A 25,679-nucleotide genomic window follows, 5' to 3' on the forward strand; every position below is an offset into this window, starting at 1 on the left:
TCAAATTTCAAATGTCAAACTTTCTAATTTTACACAAGTGCGGAAGTGATGATTGATATACAAGTCAATTCTAAGAGAGAACGTTTCAAGTATCTTTTGTCAATAATTTAAGAAAATGGGTAGATTGACGAGGATATTACATATTGTATCAGAATGGGGTGGATAAATGAAAGCTCGCACCGGTTGTCTTGTGTGATAAGAATGTGTCGCCAAAACTTAAATGTAAGTTTGATAGAGTGGTGGTTAGATCAAATATATTGTATGGGTAGACTGTTGGCCGATCAAAACTCACACATAGAAGATGAAAGTAGCGAAAATGAGGATGTTGAGATGGATGTGTGGACATACTAGGAGAGATATGATTAGGAGCGACGAAACAAGGTAAGAGTGACTTCTGTGGCAAACAAGTTGAGTAAAATGAGACTAAGATGGGTCAGCATGTGAAGCGAGGATGGCTTGATTCCCAAGTGAAAAAGTGTGAGAGGTTGGATATAAGGTGGGCTAAGAAGAGGTAGAGGTACGCCGAAAAAGTATTAGGGTAAGACATGATTCTCCTACTACTTATCGAAGACATGATCCTAGATAGAAATATAGGAAGGTCAGGATTATGGTAGAAGGTAAGTAGTCAGTCGAATGTTGGCTTAATTTTCCTTACCAGTTGTATTATTACTTTTCTTCTACTGTCTCTAGATTTTATTATCATTTGTTATTTCAATTTGCTTCAATTATGGTATTATTTACTATTGTCATGGTGCTTTTCTCTATTATTTTTGATACAGTTTCTCCACTATTATATTTTCCTTTCATACATGTTTTCTTGAGTTGGGGTCTTTCGAAAACAACTTGATCAACTTCAGTTTTTCCTGACCCATTAGTAAGATTATAGTACATATATTATTGTTTTTATTGTTAACTTTATAATTTTAACTATCAATTTAAACATGAAAGATTTACGTTTTTATAATAAAATTTATATTTAAAAATTACATAAAAAACCTATAAAAACGGGGATTATGATTCAAAATAGTTTTAAAACATATAAAAATTATTTAACTCTCAAAATTCAAAAACAAAAATTATTTAACTCTCAAAATTCAAAAACAATCTCACTGTATTTGAACTTATGGAATGTTTTTAATTTTTTTTTTTAATCTTGAAAGGCCTACTGAATTTTGTTTTTAATTTTTTTTTTCTACTAAATTTTTGGGTTATCCTCTTGTATTTCTGGCTTTTCATATCATCCCCATTTTCAACATCATCATCACTATAAAGTTTTGAGAGAAGAGCAATTAAATTTCATTACATTGAACATAATCTTATGATAGTTTTTCAGTCTCATATAATCCAATAGAGTGAAAAAAAAGAAACAAAATTTAAGTTGGTTTAGGATTATGAAAATATTCTCCAATACCATGGGTCTTGGAATTTTGTGTAATATTAGTAGTTTTGTCAGCTTCCACTTTTGTTCTTATACTTGTCATAATAATTTCAGTTACTTCTATTTGTCTGCTTCTTTGTCTTTTGAGTGTTCAATTTCACTACCCAAAATGGACTCATACAAAAACTCCAATTTTGATTCTTGAAGAAGTGGACCAGTAAATTGATCAAAAATTTCAACTTTTTTTTCCCTCTTCTTTGTTTTCCCCTCTTTAGTGTTTTTGGACTAGAAGAATGGTCATCAGTGCTGTGAAAGCATCTTCAGTAGCTATGGTTTCTTTAGACATTTGCAGCAGGTAAAAAAACAATCCTTTTAAATTCAAGAATGCATTTGGGTTTTGTTGGATTTTGATTTTTGTTTTGATTTATCAAGAAAAAATGCAATCTTTTTTTCTTTTCTTTAGAAGTGTGTTTGTTGAATTTTGATTTATCAGGAAAAAATGCAAGCTTGTTTTCTTCTCTGTTTGGTTTCTTTAGAAGGGTGTTTGATGAATTTTGATTTATCAAGAAAAATGTGAGCTTTTTTTCTTTTCTTTAGAAGGGTGTTTGTTGAATTTTGATTCTTGTTTTGATTTATCAGGAAAAAATGCAAGCTTTTTTTCTTTTCTGTTTGTTTTTTTTAGAAGGGTGTTTGTTGAATTTTGATTCTTGTTTTGATTTATCAAGAAAAATGTGAGCTTTTTTTCCTTTCTTTTTGGTTTCTTTAAAAGGGTGTTTGATGAATTTTGATTCTTGTTTTGATTATCAAGAAAAATGTCAGCTTTTTTCTTTTCTTTTTGGTTTCTTTAGAAGTGTGTTTGATGAATTTTGGTTCTTGTTTTGATTTATCAAGAAAAATGTGAGCTTTTTATTCGTTTCTTTTTGGTTTCTTTAGAAGGGTATCTGATGAATTTTGGTTCTTGTTTTGATTTATCAAGAAAAATGTGTGTTTTTTTTCCTTTCTTTTTGGTTTCTTTTAGAAGGGTGTTTGTTGAATACTGATTCTTGTTTTGATTTATCAGGAAAACTGTGAGCTTTAGAAGGGTGTTTGATAGGCTGTGGTTTCTTTCCTTTTTTTTGATTGTACTTTGTTTATGTAAAGTCATTTGTGGATTGGAGAAGAATTTGTGCTAGTACTAGGCGAAAATTCCCAAACCCTTTATTCTGTGCGATCATCAGGTGTGATTTTAATGGTCGCGTTGGATGTTGGATTGGGAATGAGAAAGGAAAATGGAACAAATTGGCTTCTGCTGCTGCTGCAAGTACAAAGTCACCCAAATTGCGAATGAGCATTTCACCTATGGCTTCCTCTGCTGCTCTAGCAGAAACCCGATGGTCGTCTCGAGCCAAGTTCTATGAGGAGGTTTGGGACTATATTTCTTGTTATATGCTTCTTTATAGATCAATTCTTGATGTCAAAATGGTGATTTGATACTTGTTTAATCAGTTCATGTAAGTAAAGATACTCCTTCTTTTCCATTTTATGGGACACCCTTTCCGTTTTCGTCTGTTCAAAGATGAATGATACCTTTCTATATTTGGAAACCTCACTTTTAATGACATGTGATTTTCGCTATATAAATGTCATGACATGTTTAAGAAGCACAAGTTTTAAGATCTTTTTGTCTTAAACTTTGTGCTCAGTTAAACACCACCATCTAAAATGAAACGGAGGGAGTATATGAATAGGCCTATCTTTGTTTGTCTATTGTAGTATCTCGGTCTAAATTTAGAGAATTGATTTTGCGAGTTGGCAGGTTTTGAAAGGTGCTAGGGAAAAGTTTACACAGGAGATATCATTTCAGTCCAAGGACAAAGATATATCCCTGGCAAAGGTAGTAATTTGTCTTGCTAAGCTCTTTTCGCGCAATGCAGTTGATCTGTTGGTTCGAATATAACCACTTTCTTGGTTTCAAGGGAAAGAAATGAAGTGGCTGTTTGTTTTTGGAATGTTCTGTCCATAAATAGTTTCCGACGTTGTCGTTTTCTTTTAGATAACTGCAAATAAGTAAATAATTGTTAGTTTATGAATGGAGTCAATCAGCACAAGAGTTAAACCATAATTTCGCGAGCAAACTGCTTCTTTTATTTGCTTTTCTCTGTTGTATTTAAACCATCATCTTGCACGTAACGTGCATGATTCATTTGTTCATTTACTTGTATTAAAATTGCATGCTTCATTTGGTTTTTTGTCGTTTTCTATTATCCGGGTTAGGCTTTGCTCTACATTGCTTCTGAAGATGAGGCATTTATGGATTTCAACCGGGAAATGGATGCTTATTCACTCCAAAATGAAAGGAGATCTGCTTCGTTGGCATCTGATACCACAGACTGGAAATGCGTGGAAGCCATGCCTCTGGCTGGAAAGAATATGAATGAGTGGATGGCTGAATTGGATTCCATTGCAAGGGAAGTTGAAGCAGAGCTAGTTCTGAGAGATATAGGATGCCATTTGGTTGAAGTTTTGGATGCAGTGAATGTTGTTCTTTTTAAGTCGAGGGGCTTCAAAAGGTTGTCTGTGATAGTGGACCCGAAATGTTCATACCTGCATTCAGTGTTAAGCTCTGGATATTGTAGCGGTATATCTTAAAATTTGTCTCACCAATATTCTCATTATTTTGCGTATTTCTTAAGCCTCATGAAATTCAGAGTTCTTTCTTGATTGCTTCATTTTTATTAATGCAATATGACATGCTGTTTACTTATGTACAGCAATTTTGCTTAGTGTCATTTACATTGAAGTTTGTCGAAGACTTAATTTGACCATTGTGGGATCTCGAATTGGAGAAGAATTCTTGATATGGCCCCAAACCGGAAACCCTGAGGTATGTTGGTCTGAACAGATGGATGTTTTTGATCTTTTCGTTGGCATGTCCATATACTACTTCCTTCAGGATTTACGTTGCTGATCTCTAGTTTCATTGTGTTGGTATATCTACATTTTGTAATGGTTGTAGGAGCTATTCAAGGTTACTTCTGGTCACAGCCAGTTTGGTATAGTTAACGGAAAGTGCGTCGATGACCCTAGATCAATGGCCTCGGACATCAATAGCAGTTCACTGTCAGAGCTTGAGATTGCAACAAACCGAGATATTATCGGAATTGCTTTGGCTAACCTCATGGTGAGTCTGTTGGAATTTTAAGCTTGAATTTATACATCTCGTGGTGTTATTTATGAGTATTAATGTCGCCATTCATAGGTTTGGCAAAATAATTGATCAGTAATCAAAATTCTTTTTCCTAAACTATAACTAAACTGAGCTAAATGAAGCGAAGTTTACTGAAATAGTGAACTTGTACTATTACTATAAAGAAAAGAAGAACGGGATGAATTGGATTAATATACAGAACCCGTTCTAATATATATATAATCCTCTCCTTACATAATTGGAAGTTCCTATACAGAGGATTCACTGGAAACGTGCGTCAAGAGCAAATCATGGTTTGATGCTGACTTCTCCACTTAGGTCCGTGGATAAGTCTGAAGAGAAGTTTAAGAAGACTGATGCCTCAACTGTACCTTTGCTGCGGCCTCAAGATTTGAGGTAAAAATCATATACTCACTCTAGTGTATCTTTGTTTACACCGCTGGTTCCTGTTCCTGATTAAGCAGGCCACTTTGTGTTGTCCCTACAGGTTCAAGATGCTAATATGCAACATTTGGCATGAGAAAAGGAGAACCGTGAATAATTTTGGCCACATTATTATTCTTATTGATTCTAACTTCCTACAAATAAAAAAAAAAAAAACTTGATCTGGTTTTTTAGTTAGTCGAGCATAATTAGGTTCACTGAACCTTCTCATTTATAGCACCATTTAGTTTGACAGAGTGCTTTTCATATTTAAACTCAGTTGTCTATCCAAATATCTATGTTGCTCGAACTCTCTAAAAATGTTGTCGCACTCATGTCCGATGATCCTCTGAAATGCACTACTTTTAGAGGATCCAGCATGCACCCGTTGATATTATTGAAGAGTCCGCCAAATATGTCTAACTTGCACTAATCTTTAGATATGATTGTTAAGAATGAAATCTTTCAAGTTCTCATCAGCGTTGTATCCATGTCCATTTCTGCATCCTCGTATTTCGATAGTTTGTTTTCATCAAAAAGGGGATTCCCTCGACTTGGCATTTGATTATCATCTCTAGCGCATTAACTTCTTATCCAAAATGTAGAAACATGCTAGAGAACAGTGCTAATAGTTTAGGTGGCTGTATTATGTAGCTTATACAAGATCAGGTCTTTGTTTTATTAGTTTAGGCAAGTAATAACGTCTTTTTTTCAGCAGAAGTTCTGACCTTAGCTATCGGGTATTAATTTGTGTGCAATATCTTTTTCGCTTGTAATGACAATATGTCTGGGATGGTACCAACTTTTCTAGGCTGGCTATTATGGCTTCGCAAAGATTACTGATTCTGCAGCCGCACAATTGGGCTCTGAGGAGAGACCACGGCATGATGTTGTACTATAGCAGGTAAACAATGACACTCGAATGATATATAACCGTTTCTGTTCTTTTCCTCGTTTTGCTGAAATTTTTCATGCCATCAACAAATTTTGACAAATGAACAAATATCCAGGGATTACGAGGAGGCGGTCCAGGAGCTTAGCATTTGCATGGTCTTTGCTCCTGAAGAAGAAGCTGAAGTTCTAGAGGCATTTGTTGGGAAGTTACACCTATTGCGGCTCGAGTCATCATGGAAGAATCTGGAACGTAAAGGTCGGTTAACAGTTACTTGACTTGTTAGTACAAAAGTTGTGCTCTTTCTAGCTTGTTTAAGCCATTATAGAGCTTGTATAAGAATATATAACCTATAGAACTTTAGCTGTAACAACCTCCTTTTTGACTTGTGTAAATATTTTCCCTAGGCCAAAAAAGTTTCATTTACCGTGTTTCGAAAATGAGATGAATGACATGACTTGAGTAGCCCGACCTTATATGTATGCGCGAAAAAACGAGTACAAGTGTCTAATTCTTGATCCGCCACTGCTTACTGGTGCTCATTTGGTCATTTCTCATGCTAAAAGAGGACTGTGACATTATTGTTGTATCTTCAAGTTGATTATAATGTGCTTAGACTAGAACTCATTGGTCTATGTTGCTGGGATCTTCCAAGAAATTGCTGCATTTGTGTCGGATCCAAGTCGCACCTAGTGGTACTTGGAAGAGTCTGAGCCACAAGTTTATTGTTGGAATTGAAATAATCCAGGCTTCATCAGAAGCTAACAAAGCAACTCTTGAATGACGATAAATCAGAAACAAAAAGAAAGTATACTAAAAGTGGCATAATGTTTTAGTATGATTTGGTTAATCGACTTACATATGAGAAAATTTTAATATAAAATTAAGTATAAAACTGTCGAGAGAATAATCTCCTTTAAGTTTTTTTAACCCTAAAAACTATATTGTGGTTTTTATTATACAAAAGAAATATCTTCAATTTATAGAAGTCCAAAGCCTCTTCCTCTCAAAAAACGATTAGTTTTCCTTTTTGATGTAAAACATAATTATGCTGAAATTCAAATATATAAGGTAGAAAATTCAGGACAAATCATAACATGTTTAAATGAGCCGGCTGATTTTGAGGATTATACATAGAAAATAATTGGCGTAAAACGTAAACATGTCCTTTAATTTGATATCAGGTAGCATCTACACTCTCCAACTTTAGGTATGCACTAACAGACACTTAAATTTGTATAAAGTTGAACAAGTAAACACGCGTGTCCTATGTGGCTCTCACACGAATTGCCACGTAGGACGCCATGTAGGATGTGTGTGTTTATTTGTTCAATTTTATACAAGTTTAAGTGTGTAACTTGTGAACATCCAAAGTTGGAGGAAGTAGATGCTAATTATAGCCAAGTTAAATGGCACATTTATGTATTATGCCAAAATAATTTGTTGCTTAAGCACATAAGCTTATTGTAGCTTGCTTATCTAAGCTATAATAATTTGATAAGTTTGTAAATAAGCTTTACCAAGAATCAGAGATTATAAGATTCTGATAATAATTTAACAGATCAATAATGATATTATTATTATTAATAATATAGATATATTATAAAATAAATTAACTTAGCAAAATAAGGAGAGAGTAGGAGGAAGAAAAAGCTGCAGAAGAGTAATGTTTCGTATTTGTGTTTTTGTTTCTTACATTGCACAAGAAAGATGCTATATTTATAGCCATAAAATGAGTAAAAACCAAGTGAGCAACTTGCCCACTTTTAAGTGGAAGTGGGATCCACTTGAAAAATAACATCCATGATATAAAAAGATACCATTATTGTCATAATACTCTCATAAGTCATTTCCATCATAGAATCATTCTAATTGTTTGGAATTTATTCTACTAGTGTCCTTATCCATGGTGTGTCATCGTTCTTGAATCTTTGAGGATGCTTTGAACTAATGGATTAGGTAATTGGGTTGATGATGACTTTATAGATGTTGACATTGAAGAAATTGTTTTTCTACTTTTGTTTATTTATTGAAATTATTAGCTAGAGTTTGGATATACGATTGACAAGCCCGCTGCTACCCCGCCTCCTCCCCCTCTCCTAGAGGACAACGATGAGCATGTGGTGAATTATTGTTGGTCCACGAGAGAGGAGGTCTAAGGAGGTAGAGTGTACAAATTGATTGCAGTTAAGAATGTGCTTAGTGGTTAGTGAAGCGATTGTCAATTTAGGAAACCAAAGTTTAGATTCTAGTAGGAATTAAAAGATACATGATTTATTCTGTTATTTTTTGAGGTTAGGGTGTAATAAAAATAATATATAGGGATAAGGGTAGATACACATTATTCTCTCCATATCTTATGAAATTACATTGAATATATTATTGTTATTAGTTTCTTTTGTCTTGCTTAAGTGGGAAAGGGTTGAGAGACCATATGCTATGGTGATTGGTGGGGATAACTGGGATGTGACATAGTTTGACATTGGAAGCTAAGTGATAAGAAATTTAGGTTGAACATGAAAAATAAAATACGTTATCTGTTACAACAAATAAAATTGATGATTTGATGGTATAAAAAATGTTCCTTGACTGATATATATTCCTAAAATTTGCGTAAATATGTCTCTTGGGAAATTCTTATTTCGGACAACGTTAAAGTCAGATCTAATGTTGTTTAATATATCATTCAACTACACAAATGAAATATTTGATTGTTATCTAATGTTTGCAATAACTTACAAGATTTTAGAGCGCGATTTAACGTTTTCTTCTAAGATTTTCAGTTTATCCATAAAAGAAAAGTTTAGATTGTAGTCTAACAAATTCATGAGTTGCAAAAGAAATGAAAAAGAGAATCATTTACTAAACAATTATCTAAAATAGGAATAATCGACAAAAGTTTATGAAACGTGAAAAATAAATTATAAATTAAATGGTTTTATCAAAGAAAAGTGGACAAAAGAAAAGATCCATAAGAAGGAAATTAGATAATTGAATGAAGATACGTACAACTTTTAACTTCTAAACACAAGAATTTATTTTCAAATTACATAAAAAGTTAGGTAGCAATAAGTGTTTTAATTTAATAGATAGTAGACCTTTTTAATATATCAAAGAAAAGGGCAAAATATAATTTGGTGTCACTTAGCTAGGTTTACTAGGTTGGACGTTTGGTATAAATTCACACTTTTTGTCATGTTAATTAACTCCAAATAATGACGGATTAATCAATGTAAGACTTTTTGTAATGACCCGTTAGATCATTTTGAGAATGAGTCCTCCTCCTTTCATACGAGACCCTTTCCGTAAAATTTTAATGGGTTATTTGGACTATTCGGTAACTTCGATTAATTAGTTGAGGGATAATTTTAGACAATTAATTTAATTGATGGGCTAAAGTGTTAATTTATTTAATACCCTATACCACTTTTCTTATATTTATTAAAATAGGTTAGTAGTGTTTGTAAATTTTAATACATAATTAGTTTGGAAAAGGAAAAAAAATAAATAATAAAAAAAAGAAAAAAAAAGAATTATATATATATATATATATATATATATATATATATAATCTGATGGCCTAATGCCATCAGATGTAACAATCTGAGAACAGCGACGAACGAGAAAGAATGCAGGAACAAAAAAAATAGGGATTTTCATTCCAAAGCATCAAGGTAATTATTTTCATCCTTTCCATTAAATTTTCATGTGATTATGAACATATTTTTAGGATATATGGGTGGAGAAACAATGCTGAAATAAGAAAATATGACCCTAGGGTTCTTTATATAAAATCTTGATTTGGGGGTCGAAAAATGATCCATTTTAGCTGAAATTTGACGTGTGAATTTATTTTATCATGAGTGAACACAATCGGAACGAAAATTTCAGATTTGACTTCAATGACATAGAATGAGTTAGTTCCCGAATTTTGATATATTGAAATAGATAATTAAATATTAGGTATATTATATTTTATGAATTCCATTAAATTTATGATATTGGAGAAATTAGAACCTAACCCTAGGCTTAAAATTTGGAAATATGAGAGTTGACATGTTATTTGACATCAACATTAGGAACTTGATTATAGATTTGGGTAGGTTTTGGGTTTAGGTGAGACATATAATAATATGAGTGTTGTTAGTTTTGAAATCTTATTGTGGTTATTTATTTGATTAGATTATACTTATTTGGAGGCCCAACGAAAAGGGAAGGCTCAAGTACCGGAGTAATTGCTTGATTAATTAAGGCAAGTGAATTTCTAAACCCCAGTTTAAGCTTGTAGATGCTTGTATTTCCGTGTTATGTGTACTAGGGAGTAATGAGAATTAGACTGGGTTATTGACTATATGATTGGCCTTAAAATTGGAGATGAGGGGTAGAAAATGGTGATCTAATGACATGTATTTGTGGAATTGATATGTTGTGATTGTGGATTTATTTTGGACATGTGAAATGACTATGTTGATGTGAGATAGGAAAAATTATGGTTATTGTCATATTATTATCGTGAATTATATGAACATGAATTGATTGCATTGGTTCTGACATATTGTATTGAGATTGAAAATAATACGAAACAAAAGGGATCGGGCCACACGCTCCATGGCAGGTATTACGAAACAAAGGGGTCGGGCTACACGCTCCGTGGCAGGTATTATGAAATAAAGGGGTCGGGCCACACGCTCCGTGGCAGGATATATATATTGAGGGGTCGGACCACACGCTCCGTGGCAGGTTACATGGACAGAAATGTCCCCCATGGGTTCCGGACTGTGATTCAGCAGATGTGTACCGATAGGACAGACATTGTGTTTACCCCTATATTGCTCTATGTGTGCTGAACTTGATTTGGTATGATTCATTGACGAGACTATTGATGAGTAATTGTGGACTGTATTACTATTGTTAATGTACAAGTGTAGAGTTGGGCTGATTTTATGCAGGTTGTAGTTAAGGAGGTTCGGTTGGGAGGACAGGAGTACTTGTATCTATTAAGCTTTGCTTAGTTTTAGTTATCCACTTGCTGAGTACCGTGTTGTTTGGTACTCACCCCTTGCTTCCACACTTGTGTAGGTTGTGAGCCCGGACCTGCTTGATCTCCTACTATTTTCTACTACATCCGTGGCTATCATTTCGAGTGTTGAGGTAGCTGTTACATCCATCTAGCGGACACCTCTTACTCTTTTATTATGTTTTAGTCCTACTCTAGAGACAAAGACATTGTGACTGTATTTTCTTTCGTACTTCAGTAATTTATTAGTGGCTTGTATACGTGACAACCAGTCTTGAGGGATTTTGAGATTATTTATTTATTTTTGACTGAGTTAAACCTTTTTTTTATCTCAATTACTTCCGCATTTACTTTGCGTTGAGTATTAGGCTGACTTATCTCGGTGGGTTGAGATGAGTGCCATCACACCTGGATTTGGATCGTGACACTTTTTTTTTATTATTATTGATTATCAATCGATCACAATCCTCCGTTTTCTGCTTGTCAAATAATAAGAAAACGATAGAGAGGAGGCCAAAAGACCTTATAAACGAAACCCTAATAAAAATGAATCGAGTTTGTTTTAGATCGATTTTTTTTGAATTTTTTTTTACCATTTTCTTGTTGATTGGTTGTAACATTTTTCAATTTATAACTATCAATGACTCCTTTACGACAAAATCAACTATATATATTATAAGAATTAAGTCCAAAGATCTATCTCGCCAGTGTCATAAATATTGAAATTAAAAGACAAATTAATATTATTGATAAAATAAGGTTTAACAAATGACTAGATTCTTATTTGATTGAATGAATATCAGTGTTCTTAAAAGTATACTTAAAATACGCTTAAACTTTTAAGTGAGGTTTAAAACACGTTGAGTGTTTATGGGCGCTTTAGTTATCAAGGTTTTATGATATATTTTTTCTTGCCGATTTGTGTAATCTTAAAGATGCGATACTAAAAATTGGTAGTTCACTTTATCATGATTTATTTTTAATTTTTTTGTCCATATATTTATTATTCATGCTTATGATTATTAATTTTAGATAATTACTCCAGACTTGTTAATGATAGAATGGAAAGATTTCTGCCAAGATTGATTTCTCAGAATCAAACTGGTTTTGTTAAGAATAAAAACATTAGAGAGAATGCGTTACTTGCATGACATAAAAATAACAAAAGGTTCAATGCCCCTTCTTCTTTTTTTTGCCAACTTAACAAATATATATATAGAAAAAATATTTTCTTTATATATTTCTGATAGGCTTGTGGTCCAGATGGTTGGACATGTTGCTTCTATCAGATCTGCGGGGATATAGTAGGTTCTAATATTATTAAGGTGATTCATGCTCTTTTTTTTTCAGGGCTCTATTTTACCAAAATCTATTACACACACTAATTTGGTCTTATTATCAAAAAAAGGAGGTGATACAAACCTTTTATGATCTTAGACCAATTAGTTTGAATAACTTCCTGAATAAAATTATCTCCAAACTTGTTCATGACAGAATGGAGAGATTTCTGCCAAGACAGATTGCTCAGAATCAAATTGGCTTCGTTAAGGGTAGAAACACTACAGAGAATGTGTTACTTGCATGACATGCTCAAAAATAACAAAAGGTTCAATGCCTTTTTTTTTTCTTTCTAACTTAACAAATATATATATAAAGAAAAAATATTTTCCCTTTACCATAAAATAATACTTCCTCCCTCTTATTTTAGGTGAGATATTTGATTGGATCTAGAGCTTAAAAAGAGAGAAATATTTTTTAAAATTTGTGATGTAAAAAAGATTATAAATATTTATGTAATTGTAAAATTGCATATTTAAGTACTTCTTTTGTTTTCAATTAGTTGTCAAGCATAGGATACACTTTTAAGCATCTTTAAAAATTGGCTCCTAGGTGATAAAAGAGAGAACCCAACTTTTAAATATTACGTACTAATATAATAGGAAGACTAGTGTGACTAATCTACCCTTATTAATTAATTAATTTTTAATCTTTGCTTACACTTACATTACTTAATCTATTTTCAGTAAATATCTATAGGGTTCTCGAGTATACGTACACTTCCAATTATGTCACTTTTGACAATACAACAACAACAAGCCCAGTATAATTCCATCATGTGGGGTCTGAGGAGGGTAGAGTGTATGCAGACCTAATCCCCACCTTGAAAGGTAGGACGGTTGTTTCCGAAAGACCCTCGGCTCAAGAGAGGAGAACAAGAGAAGAAAACAAGGAAAACAGGACAAAGGTCAGATAGCACCAACCATATCGAAAACAATATGAAAATAAGGAATAATGAGAGCGAGAAAGTCATGGTAGGACAGTCCGGAAAGAAATGAACATTAACTACTATAAATAAATAAGCTAACCAAAGTATACTGGCCCAACAAATATAAGCAACAATCAAATGTAGAAATCAAATAGTAATAGACAAATGAGCAAAACTACGACTACTATGGTGAAAAGATAAGCCACCTAGCCTTCTATCTTAATCTAAGTCCTCCACAACCTCATATCTAAGGTCATGTCCTCGGCGAGCTGCAACTGTGCCATATCCTGTTTAATCACCTCTCCCCAATACTTCTTCGGCCTCCCTTTGCCCCTCCTAAAACCGTCCATAGCCAACCTCTCGCACTGGAGCATCTGTGTTACTCCTCTTCACATGCCTAAACCATCTCAGTCTCTCTTCCTGCATATTGTCCTCTACCGATGTCACTCCCACCTTGTCTCGAATATCTTTATTTTTAATTCTATCCATCCTAGTGTGCCCATATATCCACCGCAACATTCGCATTTCCGCGACTTTTATCTTCTGAACATGAAATTTCTTGACTGGACAACACTCCGCCCCGTACAATAAAGTCGGTCTAACCACCATTTTGTAGAACTTGCCTTTGAGTTTTGGTGGCACTTTCTTATCACACAGCACTCCGGAGGCGAGCCTCCATTTCATCTACCCTGCACCAATACGATATGAAACATCGTCATCGATATCCCCATCTTCTTGTATAATAGACCCAAGATACTTGAAGCTTCGTTTCTTTTGAATGGCCTGGGTTCCAAGCCTCACTTATCCGTCAGCCTCATTCAGTAGGCCATTGAACCTGCACTCCAAGTATTTTGTCTTGGTCCTACTCAATTTAAATCCTTTGGACTCTAACGTCTGTCTCCATCCCTCCATCTTATCGTTAACTCCTTTGCGAGTCTCGTCAATCAGGACTATGTCATCCGCGAACAACATACACCAAGGCACTTCACCTTGTATTTGTCTCATCAATTCATCTATCACCAGGGCAAATAGAAATGGGCTAAGAGCTGATTCCTGGTGCAACCCCATCATAACAGGAAAGTGCTCTGAGTCTCCTCCTACCGTCTTTACCCTGGTCTTAGCTCCATCATACATGTCCTTAATCGCTCTAATGTACAACACAGGTTCACCTTTAGCCTCCAAGCATCTCCATAGTCCCTCTCTTGGTACTTTGTCGTAGGCTTTTTCTAGGTCAATGAATATCATGTGTAAGTCCCTCTTCCACTCCCTATATTGCTCCACCAATCTCCTTACAATATGAATGGCTTATGTAGCCGAGCGCCCCGGCATGAATCCAAACTAGTTCTCTGAAATAGACACATCTCTCTTCACCCTCATTTCCATTACCCTTTTCCACACTTTCATAGTGTGACTTATCAGCTTGATACATCTATAGTTGTTGCAGCTTTGAATGTCTTCCCTGTTCTTGTACACGAGAATCATTGTACTCCACCTTATTCTTCCTGCATCTTTGCTGTATTGAAAATGACATTAAACAACGTAGTCAACCACTCCAATCCTACCCTGTCTGCATTCTTCCAAAATTTCCTAGGAATCTCGTCAGGACCGGTCGCTTTTTCCCTGCGCATCCTACGAATAACTCCCTTAACCTCCTCAACATTTATACTCCTACAATATCCAAAGTGTGACACCTATGCAAGTTCTCCGAGTCTCCCAAGACAATGTCTCTGTCCCCTCCTTCGTTCAAGAGTTCATGAAAGTATGACTGCCATCTCTGTCTAATGCGGGATTCCTGTACTAGCACTTGATCATCCTCGTCCTTGATGCACTTCACTTGATCCAAGTCACGTGCATTCCTCTCTCTCACCTTGGCGAGCTTAAATAGCTTCTTATCCCTACCTCTATCCTCTAGTTCTACATAAAGGCATTTAAAGGTTGTCGTTTTAGTCGTCGAAACTGCCATTTTTGCCTCCTTTCTCGCCATCTTATACTTTTACCTGTTCGTCCACTTCTCTTCATCATCCTTGCTATCTACCAACTTCACATATTCCTGCTTCTTTGCTTCTACCTTCCTTTGGACTCTCCATTCAACCACTAATCTCCTTAGTGCCTACCACTGCGGCCTCGTGAGACCCCCAATAGCTCCTTTCCTAATGCAGCTGGCCATCCTATCCCATATATTGCTCGTATCCCCCCTACTATCCCACGCCCCCATAGCCATCATCTTCTCCCCCATCTCTAGGGCACTAGACGGAGTCAAACTACCCCACCTAATCCTTGATTGGTCATCCACGACCCTCTTCTTCTTCCTTTTTATCTCCAAATCCATCACCAATAGCTTATGTTGGGTTGTAAGATTCTCCTTTGGTATGACCTTGTAGTCCTTATAGAGGCCTTTATCATCTTTTCTAAGGAGCAAAAAGTCAATTTGCGTCGCAACCCTCGAGCTACGGAAAGTTACCAAGTGCTCCTCCTTCTTCGGAAAACTCGAGTTGGCTACCATTAATCCAAAAGCTTTTGCGAAATCCAGGAGTGAGACTCCTCCACCATTCCTATTCCCGAAGTCAAATCCTCCATGCACCTCGTCATAGCCCATCGAAAAGGATGCAATGTGCCCATTGAAATCTCCTTCTATGAATAACTTCTCAGTAGGCGGTATACTTACCACCACTTCGTCCAAGTCCTTCTAAAAGCTCTTTTTTATCTCCTCATCCAACCCCACTTGTGGCGCGTAGACATTAATAATATTCAAGGTGATCCCTCCAACGACTAACTTAATCGCCACCATCCTATCATTGATCCTCCTAACCTCTACCACCTGATTTCTAAGATTACTATCTACAAAGATCCCTACCCCATTCCTATACCTCGACTTGTCCGAAAACTAAATTTTGTACCCGTCCACCTTCTTAGCTTTAGGTCCTACCCATTTAGTCTCTTGGACGCAAGCTATATTAATCCTCCTTTTCTTAAGAATCTTAACTAACTCTATGGACTTTCCCAATAAAGCCCCAATATTCTAAGACCCTACTCTCAATCTAGAAGCTCCATCTGCCCCCTTAGCCCCCCAACCCTGGCCTCTGATCCCAACCGAGAACATGACCCTAGTCTACCATCTCTCACCAAGCCAGAAAAGCAAATATACTCTAGTGAAAGGATAATCTAAGATAAACGAAGGATCAATAGTAAAACATAAGTTAGCAATAGTCTATTAGCAATGCAATATGTATTTAATTAGGCGGAGCACGTAAAATTTATAAGGCTAAGATACATGAAGTAGTCTATTGTAGGTAGCAACTCCAAGTAAATAAAACATGTTCACCAATGAGAAATCTTTGTTTGTCGCCGAAAACGCTGTTCTCTGTCGAAAAATACTGTTCACCGACCGAAAATACTATTCACCGCCAGGAACTATCAAAAATATTTGTGCAGAAACTGCCCGAAAACCTACTGGTGGGGAATTTCCGGTCGCAGGCAAAGAGGAAAAAAAACAAAGGAAGAAGGGAAAAAGAAAGAGAACAAAGGGGAGAGAGAGAGAGATCTGACCGGAAATACTGGGTGGAGGGGTAGATGGGATGGGGGTAGGGGGTGCACTTATCGTTGGTGAGATGAGATGAGAGAGGGAGAGTATATAATACACATTTAAAATATAAAAATTCTCACTTTTGACAATAATTAGTTTAATATTACTATCAAATGGTAATTTACTCTCCATTAATGACATACTCAAATTCAATTTTGATGGTGCATATATTTTAATATATCACACCAAGATCTTTAACTTTTTGAGGCGCGCGCGGAACAACCTTGAGTTCAAGGGTTCATTCAAACCTCTTTCGACGGAAAATTATACTATCTATATATTGTTAAAACAATTGTTTATATATATATATAGTAGATGTCGAACCCCCTCCGACTAGTTTGTGTGTCTACTCTTCAAATTTTGAACCTTCCTTAATGAAAATTCTGTCTCAGTCACTAACGCGTGCGCACACACACATATATATAATTTTATGATACATATTAATCTTTGCACTCTTCGTTCACAATATAAGTATTTGTTTTATAATAATCCAATTTTTGTCTTTATTTTCTAGTATGATTTGTAATTTTTATTTTATAATTTCAAGAATCTATTTTATGTTCAAAATAACTTGTCTTTGAATCCTTTGGTTATTCTCTTTGTTTTAAAAAAATCAAGCCTTATCTTTGAAAGATTAGACCGCTTTTTAGCAAATGAGAATTGGCTGCACAGTTTTTCAGATGCGCAAGTACACCACTTACCTCGTACTTATTCAGATCACTGTCCCCTACTCATATCCCTCATCCATCATAGAAAAAATAATAAAAATAAAATCTTTCGCTTTGAATCCTTGTGGATTACCCACCCGGACCTACCAAATCTAGTATCTTCTAGCTGGCGGAACTGTGCCAACATATCCGAAGATATGTCCTCTTTTAGGCAAAAAGTAACTTCTTGGAATAAACAAACTTTTGATAATATTTTCTACAAAAAAAGAAAGCTCCTCAAATGAATTGACGGTATTAAAAAATTTCCAAGTTACTCCTCTAATTCTTATCAAATCTGGAAATAGAACTTAGCAAGGAATACAATTTTGTTCTCAAACTTGAAGAGTATTTTTGCAAATTAAAATCTAGGGTTAACTGGCTTAATGAGGGTGAGTCAAACACTCATTTTTCACACAACTACTCTTAATCGTCGTAGAAGAAACAAAATTATCGCGCTCCAAATCCATGATGGATTATGACTGTATGACCTGGACACCATCAAATCTCATATTTACATCTTTTTTACTAACCTTTGCAACACTAATCATCAAATGTCAAGTTGGGACAACCCGCAATACGACCAAGCGCCCCACAATATGGATTTATCCTCTATTGGATTGATCCCTGAGGTAAGTGAAATAAATAATGCAATTAATTTCTTTCATCCGTTTAAAGCGTTTGAGCTGGATGGGATACATTCTTTTTTTTCCTCAAAAATATTGGAACACTGTGGGGAACTCTATTATTGCCTTGTGCAATAAATCTTTCCAGGAAGAAAAAATCCCTGAGAAAATTAACGAAACATATATCTGCCTAATTTCAAAAATAAAAAGTGTTAAAAGTCTAAAAGAATTCAGGCTCATCGATCTTTGCAACACTAACAAAATTATCACTAAAATCATTGCCCGGCGGCTCAGATCCTATATGGATAAGCTGATTGGGCCTTGTCAATCCAACTTCCTTAAAAAAAGACAAGCGACGGACAACGCCATAATTGTTCAGAAAATAATCACTCACTTTAAAGAAATGAAAGGAAAAAATATTAATATGATCATCAAAATAGACTAGAAAAAAGCTTTTGACAAACTCGAATGGTCCTTCATCAAGAAAACACTCATATACTTCAAATTTCCAACTAACATCATTAATTTAATTATGTCTTGTATCACTACTGGTAGTGTAGTAGCCTTTATCAATGCAGATAGGAAAAAAAATTTAAACTCTCAAGGGGCATTTGATAAGGTGACCCCTTCTCCCCGTATATATTTATTCTATGTATAGAAGTGCTCTGTCGGAAAATAGATAATGCAGTCCACAAAAAATATGAAAGCCAAAGATATATAAAAAAAAAGACCTCACCTTTCCCATCTTTTCTTCGCTGATGATTTAGTTTTGATGGCTAAAGAAGATGGCCACAATTGCTCAAACGTATTGAGAATAATTGAGAATTCTGTAATGCTTAGGTTCAAACAGTCAACCACTCAAAATCAAAGATTATATGTTTAAAAAACTGCTCCTCCACTACAAGGAGTCAAGACTCTTCTATCTTGGGAATTAAAATGAGCTCCAACTTTGGTAAATATTTATGGTTCCCAATCCTATAGACCCCTCACTTCGAAGGACTATCAATTCCTCATAGATAATCTACATGCTAAGATATCAGGCCGGAACACTAAGTTACTTAGTATTGCGGGTAGATCTACAGTACCACAATCCTGCCTGAATAACATACTCACGCATATCATGCAATCCACAAGCCTCCACATCACAAATAAAAAATTGACTCCATTTAATAAAGTTTCATTTGGGGACCTACAAATACCAAGCATAAGTTCCATCTGATAAAATGGGACACTGTAAGTCTACCTAAAGAAGAAGGAGGCCTGAGTGTTCAAAAAGCAGTCATAAAGAATAAGGCCTTACTAGCAAAATTAGCTTGGAGGACATATAACAATCAAGATGCCCTTTGGGCATCAACACTCAATAAAAAATACACTGTAGATAATCTATTGGATACAACCTCAACATAAAAAAAGTTCCATAGCCGAATATGGAAGAACCTCATCTTGGTTTGAGAATATTGCAAATCGCACATGAAATGAACTTTAGGAAATGGAGAATGGGTATATTTCTGGAGGGATAGATGTCTCTCAAACAACAAATTAGTAAGAAAATGTGTAAATGGACCTCTAATCTTAGGGGAAACAAATCTTAAGGTCAAAGACCTAATATCTTGTGAAGGGCAATGGGATCTGGAGAATCTATATTTTGATCTTTCCCCAAACATTTTTCACCTCATTTAAAGCACCTATATCTCTAGAATAGACCATACCCTAGATAAAGTCTGCTGGTACCCAAATTCTAAGGGTATTCTTTCCATAAGTTCTATCTATCACTTACTTAGAAAAGAAGGGGAGCAAAATTATCACGACCCAATCCCGCGGACCATGACGGGTGTCCGAACTGGACACTCGCATACACCCCTGCTAGCTATAAGTATACCTATCTCCTATTTGAGTCATAGCGTGCCAACAGGCAAGACAATATATAAGCCGACGAGGCTATCGTAACATATAGGCACAACTGTTTACACATACATATACAACCCATATACATGTGTACACAACCCACGTACATGTCCACCGACCTCTAAGAGTAAGAATAGTAACATAAGGCGGGATAGGGGCCCCGCCGTACCCGTAATCACATAAATATATATACATAGAAGGTTTAGTACCAAAACTCTGCTCTGATTCAATGGAGCTTCTTCTAAATTTGCTGAGTGGAATCCTAAGCTGGCGGATCCTCAAAGTGCGTGCCTGTACCTGCGGGCATGAAACGCAGCCCCCTCCAGAAAGAGAGGGTCAGTACGACATGTGTACTGAGTATGTAAAGTATAAAACATCAAAAGGAGGGCACAACTAACATAGGGATGCTGGGGAAAGTATAACATTCAACAAACCACTGTACCTGCATCTCATAAAATAAAGTCGTACATATTATCATCACATACGGTACCCGGCCCGTTCGGGAATCCGGAGTAACAACCACATCACTCTGTTATCATAAGCATCTATGTGTTATTAGTGTTATCTCATATAATAATACCGAGGAACGTATGTCCCGATCCATTTATCATATAGTAATGTCGAGGAACATTCGACCTGATCCATATGTCATATAATAATGCCGAGGAGCGTTCGGCTCGATCCATTTATCATATAGTAATGCCGAGGAATGTTCGACCTGATCCATATATCATATAATAATGCCGAGGAGCGTTCGGCCCAATCCATTTATCATATAGTAATGCCGAGGAATGTTCGACCCGATTCATATATCATATAATAATACCGAGGAGCGTTCGGCCCGATCCATTTATCATATAATTATATTATAGCCGGCTCGGGACTCGGTGAAAGATGTATCACAGTATACACGATTGGAGTAGTGAGTAATCATATGCAATTTAAACCATCATTGGAGACTTGTTCAAATAATCAAAATGAACTATCACTCAAAAATTAAGACAATAGCCATAACAAGTACCTTTGGAGTGTCCTTATGGTTTGCATCAAGTAGCACTTTTGGAGTCATCTACTCGTATCAAGGAGTAATAACATATTTTTTGGAAGTCAAGAAAATGGACATCTTAGTGGCCTTGAGCATGGGGCTTCCTTGGGATCACCCATACTTCGTCTATTTATTTCATAAAGTTCATACCAAAAAAAAGAAGATTAACTTTACCTACTTACTACTTCCCAAGGTATAGAAAAACTTGAGAAGCCATAGCTCAATTGTTAGAAAGGTTCTAGCTTAAAGGAGTGAATAAGGGTCATGCTTTATACCACAACCTAAATTATACCAACTTAGGATGGTTGGACACTTTCACATGAATCGAGGCAAAATGACATACGTTCTAGGGAATTAAAAATGTTAGCCATCTTAGTGTACTTAAGAATAAGAGTTTTTTGTAGACTTTGTGCATTCTCCGTCCGTGACTTTCTATGGGCCATGCCAAAAGAAGAAAGAGAATAAGCTTTACATACCCTCTACTTTCCCTCATAGAGTCATTATATACATATGTGCCATGGAACGTACGGCCCGATCCTTAGATAGTAACATATATCATACTTGGCCCATCAAGAGACTCGGTACCATAAACATATCGTCATAACATCATAACTTACGTCAAGGGCATATCAAGAGGGAAGAAGGGTAGCTCTATTTACTCATGCCAAAGACATGCCAAGAGAAGAAAGGGCTTCACATACCTTTTTCGAGATTAATTGAAATCCGGCTTGCCTTGATACCTCCTTAACCTATTGACATGAAAGTAATACTAAGATTAATAGTCTTTCACTTTCCAATATCCCACTCTACAACCAAGTACTAATAGGAGTCATTTCCTTATCCATTACTCCCGACTAGTTTGTTACTAGTTCCGATGCTACCGAAAATCGGGCAGCATTTTTCCTATAACTTCAATATCCCCGAGATTTCAACTCGGCCACAATGTCAACAACCATACCAACAACAACAACCAGCAGCATATTTACAAGTAATTCACTTCAACTTTACACAATACAAGCTCCAACCAACTAGCTCCAAACTACGATATAAAAATAGAGTTTTTAATCTTTATTTTGTAAATTCTTTAACCATACCAAATGGAGGGTCGTGTGGCTGCAACCAGCAGCACCCACACCCTTTTAAAATCACTTTAAAGCCCTGCAAAACGCAACCCTACCAGATGCACCCGCAGCACCACAACGGCAACACAACACGCGATTTTGATTTAGCTACTACGACTTTAATCTAGTTTGTTTTTATCGTCAAGCATCCTTATGCAATTTTTTTACTTCCAACCTTATTTAATACATGTAATATACCCCATAACATCATCATAACCTCCAGTTCGAAAGAAATTTTTTACCTTACCCGAAACTCGCCAAAACTTGCCGGAACTCGCCTCGGAATTTCCTTTAGCGCAGCTGAAACTTCGGGGGTTGTTTGGTAACGTTTTGGGCTTCTCCAAACCATAAATTTTTCATTACTAACACCTTCATATTATCGTGGTGCATCCTAGATAATTAATTCACGGAACGAAACCGGAGGACTTACCTTTTTTTCTCCCAATTTGTAGCCCTCTTTCTTCTAGCTTAAGTTTTTTTTTTTTTCTCTAGATCATTCTTGAATGTAGATGAAGTGTATGGATAAAGATGACTTTAAAGTCATCAACATATATATATATATATATATATATATAGGCTATTTTGCGAATTTTTCTTTTTGTCCTTTGCCTTTTCCAATATTTCCACACTATTAATGTTCATAACCAACTTGTATATTAAAATAAATTTTGGAAGATGGTCATTCCCTTAACTTCACCACGGCTACCTTAAAATATCCAACGATATAAAATACGGGATATAACAAAAATTATAATGGTACCCAAATCTTTAAATGGATCCGGAACCTTAAATGCCTAAACAAAATAAAAATTTTCCTACGGCTATTCCATCACAGGAAATACCAACATGTAATTATTTAGAATCAATAGGGTTGGCTACTAACAAAATCTGTAGATTTTGCCAACACTCCGAAGCAATCTACCATATTTTTCTTGAGTGCACTCAGGTCAGGAAACTAAAGCATACACGAGGTGTTAACCACGAAATCTTGCAACTTATTAAGGGGTATAACCAAAATTGGCTGGAACATATTGGTAATCTTACTATTAAGCTTCAATATAATCTTAACTGGAAGAGTGCTTTTCTTTTCTATTTATGAAATATATGGCTGGTAAGAAATGACAACTATTATCATAAAAAAATTAACTATCAATATATTAAGGCCGTTACATCAAGTTGATGAATACTTTGCCTTACAAACTCAACCATCAAAAACCCTAATAAACCAGTGAAAATCCTTGTCAAATGGGAACCTCCTAACGAAGGCTTCAAGCTAAACATAGATGGTTCAACAAACTTAGACTCGGGTGAAGGAGGGATAGGTGGAGTCATCCCGGATACGAAAGGGAATTAGGTAACAGATTTTATGGGGAACTTATTCAAATCCACAACGATCCAAGAAGAGATACAAGCCTTATTCCAAGGGTTGAAAATGACATGACAACGAGATGTTAACTCACATATTGAAACTGATTGTGCTAAAGTAAACCATTATCTGTTATATGATCATCCCGCTTTTTCTAACTTGTTATCCGATTGCAGGGCACTACTTCACCAGTTAGGGAACCCTATCTCCAATCTAGCATAGGTCTAAGGAGAACCAAGTGGCAGACATTCTAGTTAAGGAGGGGTCTAAACTATCAACAATTTTTTTTGTGCAGTGGGTAATTTTGCCCTTGTTTGTATCGAGAAAGCTAAATGCAGACAAGGAGGAAACTCTTTTTGTATCGAGAAAGCTAAATGTAGCCAAGGAGGGAACTCTAATATGAAAAAACAATGTAATATAAATGCCCCCTACCCGTACTTAATAGCGGTTCCACCGCGTTGCCATATAATGATTCATATTAAGTTATATTAATATATTATCTTTTACCAAAAAAAATCAATTATCATCAAAATATTTTAATAAATAACACCAAGATCTTTAACTTTTTGCACAAAAACAAAATTCATGGTAAGATTTGTTTTGGTGTTCCTTAAAAATGGTTAAATTTTTAGACGATGCATATAATTTTATGATGAAAGTGCGCTCTCTCCCTATTTTTATGAAGAAAGTGCGTTCTCTCCAGACAATAGGTGTTTAAAATGAACAAAGACCAGTTGAGATATTCAAGTAAAACTTGGTGCCAACTGGTCTTTGTTCATTTTAGACACCTATTGTCGGATTCCGCTTATGTCATTTTGACACTTTTTATTGACTTTGAGCGTGTGAAAAACGTAAATTTTACTATTTTTTTTATTTAACTAAAAAAATGAAAATATTTAAAAATACACTCCCATCTTCTTCATCTTTCCAAATAAAAATCGGTGAGCTCCACCACCACACCACCGAAAAATTCTTCGCACCATTTTTTACCACAACATTCGACAACCTCTCCATTATCAACAACCAAAACAAAAGAAATACACAAAAGTTTTTCATCATCACTTAGAAACACCAAATTTCATAACTGAAACAACCCACCTCAACAAGAAAAATTTATTTCATAAAGAGTATAAATCTTTAACATAAAAAATTGACAAAATTATTAGAATAAAAAAATTGATGTTTTTATCTAATAAAATTGGATAAAATGGAGCCTTTGACATTATGAATGGATTCACCATCTTTCTTCTTCTTTACATCTTTTTCTCATTCCTACTTTAAATTTGTATTTATTTCTTTTGAATCTGTTTTTTTGTAATTGTTTCAGCTGCCCATTTTCCCATCTCTTTTCTTCACAATTTCAAACTCTATCCAACCACCTTCAACGACCTTTTTCTCCATATATATATGCCAACATTAATTTGAAAAAGAAAATAGGAAAGAGTTGCGTGTGTGGAGAAGAAAAAGAGAATGTGAAGGGGGGTGTTGCAGTGGGGAATGACGGTAACTCCATTAATGGTGGTTAGAGAGAAGGAGATGCGGAGATGGTGAGAAGAAATAGGAAGTGGTTGCTGTAATTTTTTTTTTAATTATTGAAATGTTTTGTTTTTTTGAAGTAATTAATTAAATAGTTTTAAAATAGACTTTAATAACTCACAATATTTTTTTAAATAATTATTTTTGATATATATGTCACGTGCCTTTGTTTTATTCGTTACTTTGACATGTCATCGGTGAGAATGCTACTCTCCTTAATTTTTTTGTTGATTGTCAAAAAAAAAGTCAAAAAATGCGAAAATGACATAGCGGAATTCGACAATAGGTGTCTAAAATAAACAAAGGTCAGTTGAGATGTTTAAGTGAAACTTGATGCCAATTTTAGGAGGCAACCAATGACTTCTTACTAATTGATTTGATAGTGTTAATTTAGAATATAGTCAACCAAATATGTGTTTGGAAACATTACAATATGTTTAAACAAAATTGACATAAAATTGCCTAATCAAATCAAATCAATTAGATTGATTTGGTTATCTTATGATAAAAAATCGATCTAATTCTAATCACGTACATCTCTACTTCTGGAAATGATTAAAAACTTTATTAAAAGTGTTATTTGTAGAAATGAATTTTATAACATGTGAATCAAATTTAGTCGGACCAATA

General features: G+C 35.1%; 1 protein-coding gene across 3 annotated transcripts; it reads left to right on the plus strand.

Annotated features, from left to right (window-relative positions):
* The first annotated feature begins 1,430 nt into the window (after nucleotides 1–1,430).
* LOC129888819 (uncharacterized) lies at nucleotides 1,431–11,192 on the plus strand. 3 transcript variants are annotated; one of them, XM_055963849.1, is made up of 10 exons: nucleotides 1,431–1,733; nucleotides 2,596–2,779; nucleotides 3,174–3,251; nucleotides 3,632–3,995; nucleotides 4,129–4,241; nucleotides 4,374–4,538; nucleotides 4,822–4,961; nucleotides 5,800–5,892; nucleotides 5,999–6,138; nucleotides 10,063–10,130. In XM_055963849.1, the coding sequence occupies exons 1-10, from the start codon at nucleotides 1,672–1,674 to the stop codon at nucleotides 10,113–10,115; spliced, it is 1,392 nt and encodes a 463-aa protein (XP_055819824.1). In that variant the 5' UTR covers nucleotides 1,431–1,671; the 3' UTR covers nucleotides 10,116–10,130. The 3 variants fall into 3 exon arrangements, with proteins under 3 accessions (XP_055819824.1, XP_055819825.1, XP_055819826.1); XM_055963850.1 differs by lacking the exon at nucleotides 10,063–10,130 and adding an exon at nucleotides 6,288–6,503 and having other exon boundaries at nucleotides 1,432–1,733; XM_055963851.1 differs by lacking the exon at nucleotides 10,063–10,130 and adding an exon at nucleotides 10,960–11,192 and having other exon boundaries at nucleotides 1,433–1,733.
* Nucleotides 11,193–25,679: the final 14,487 nt, after the last annotated feature.

Source organism: Solanum dulcamara, chromosome 5, assembly GCF_947179165.1.
Source record: "Solanum dulcamara chromosome 5, daSolDulc1.2, whole genome shotgun sequence".
Taxonomy (NCBI): domain Eukaryota; kingdom Viridiplantae; phylum Streptophyta; class Magnoliopsida; order Solanales; family Solanaceae; genus Solanum; species Solanum dulcamara.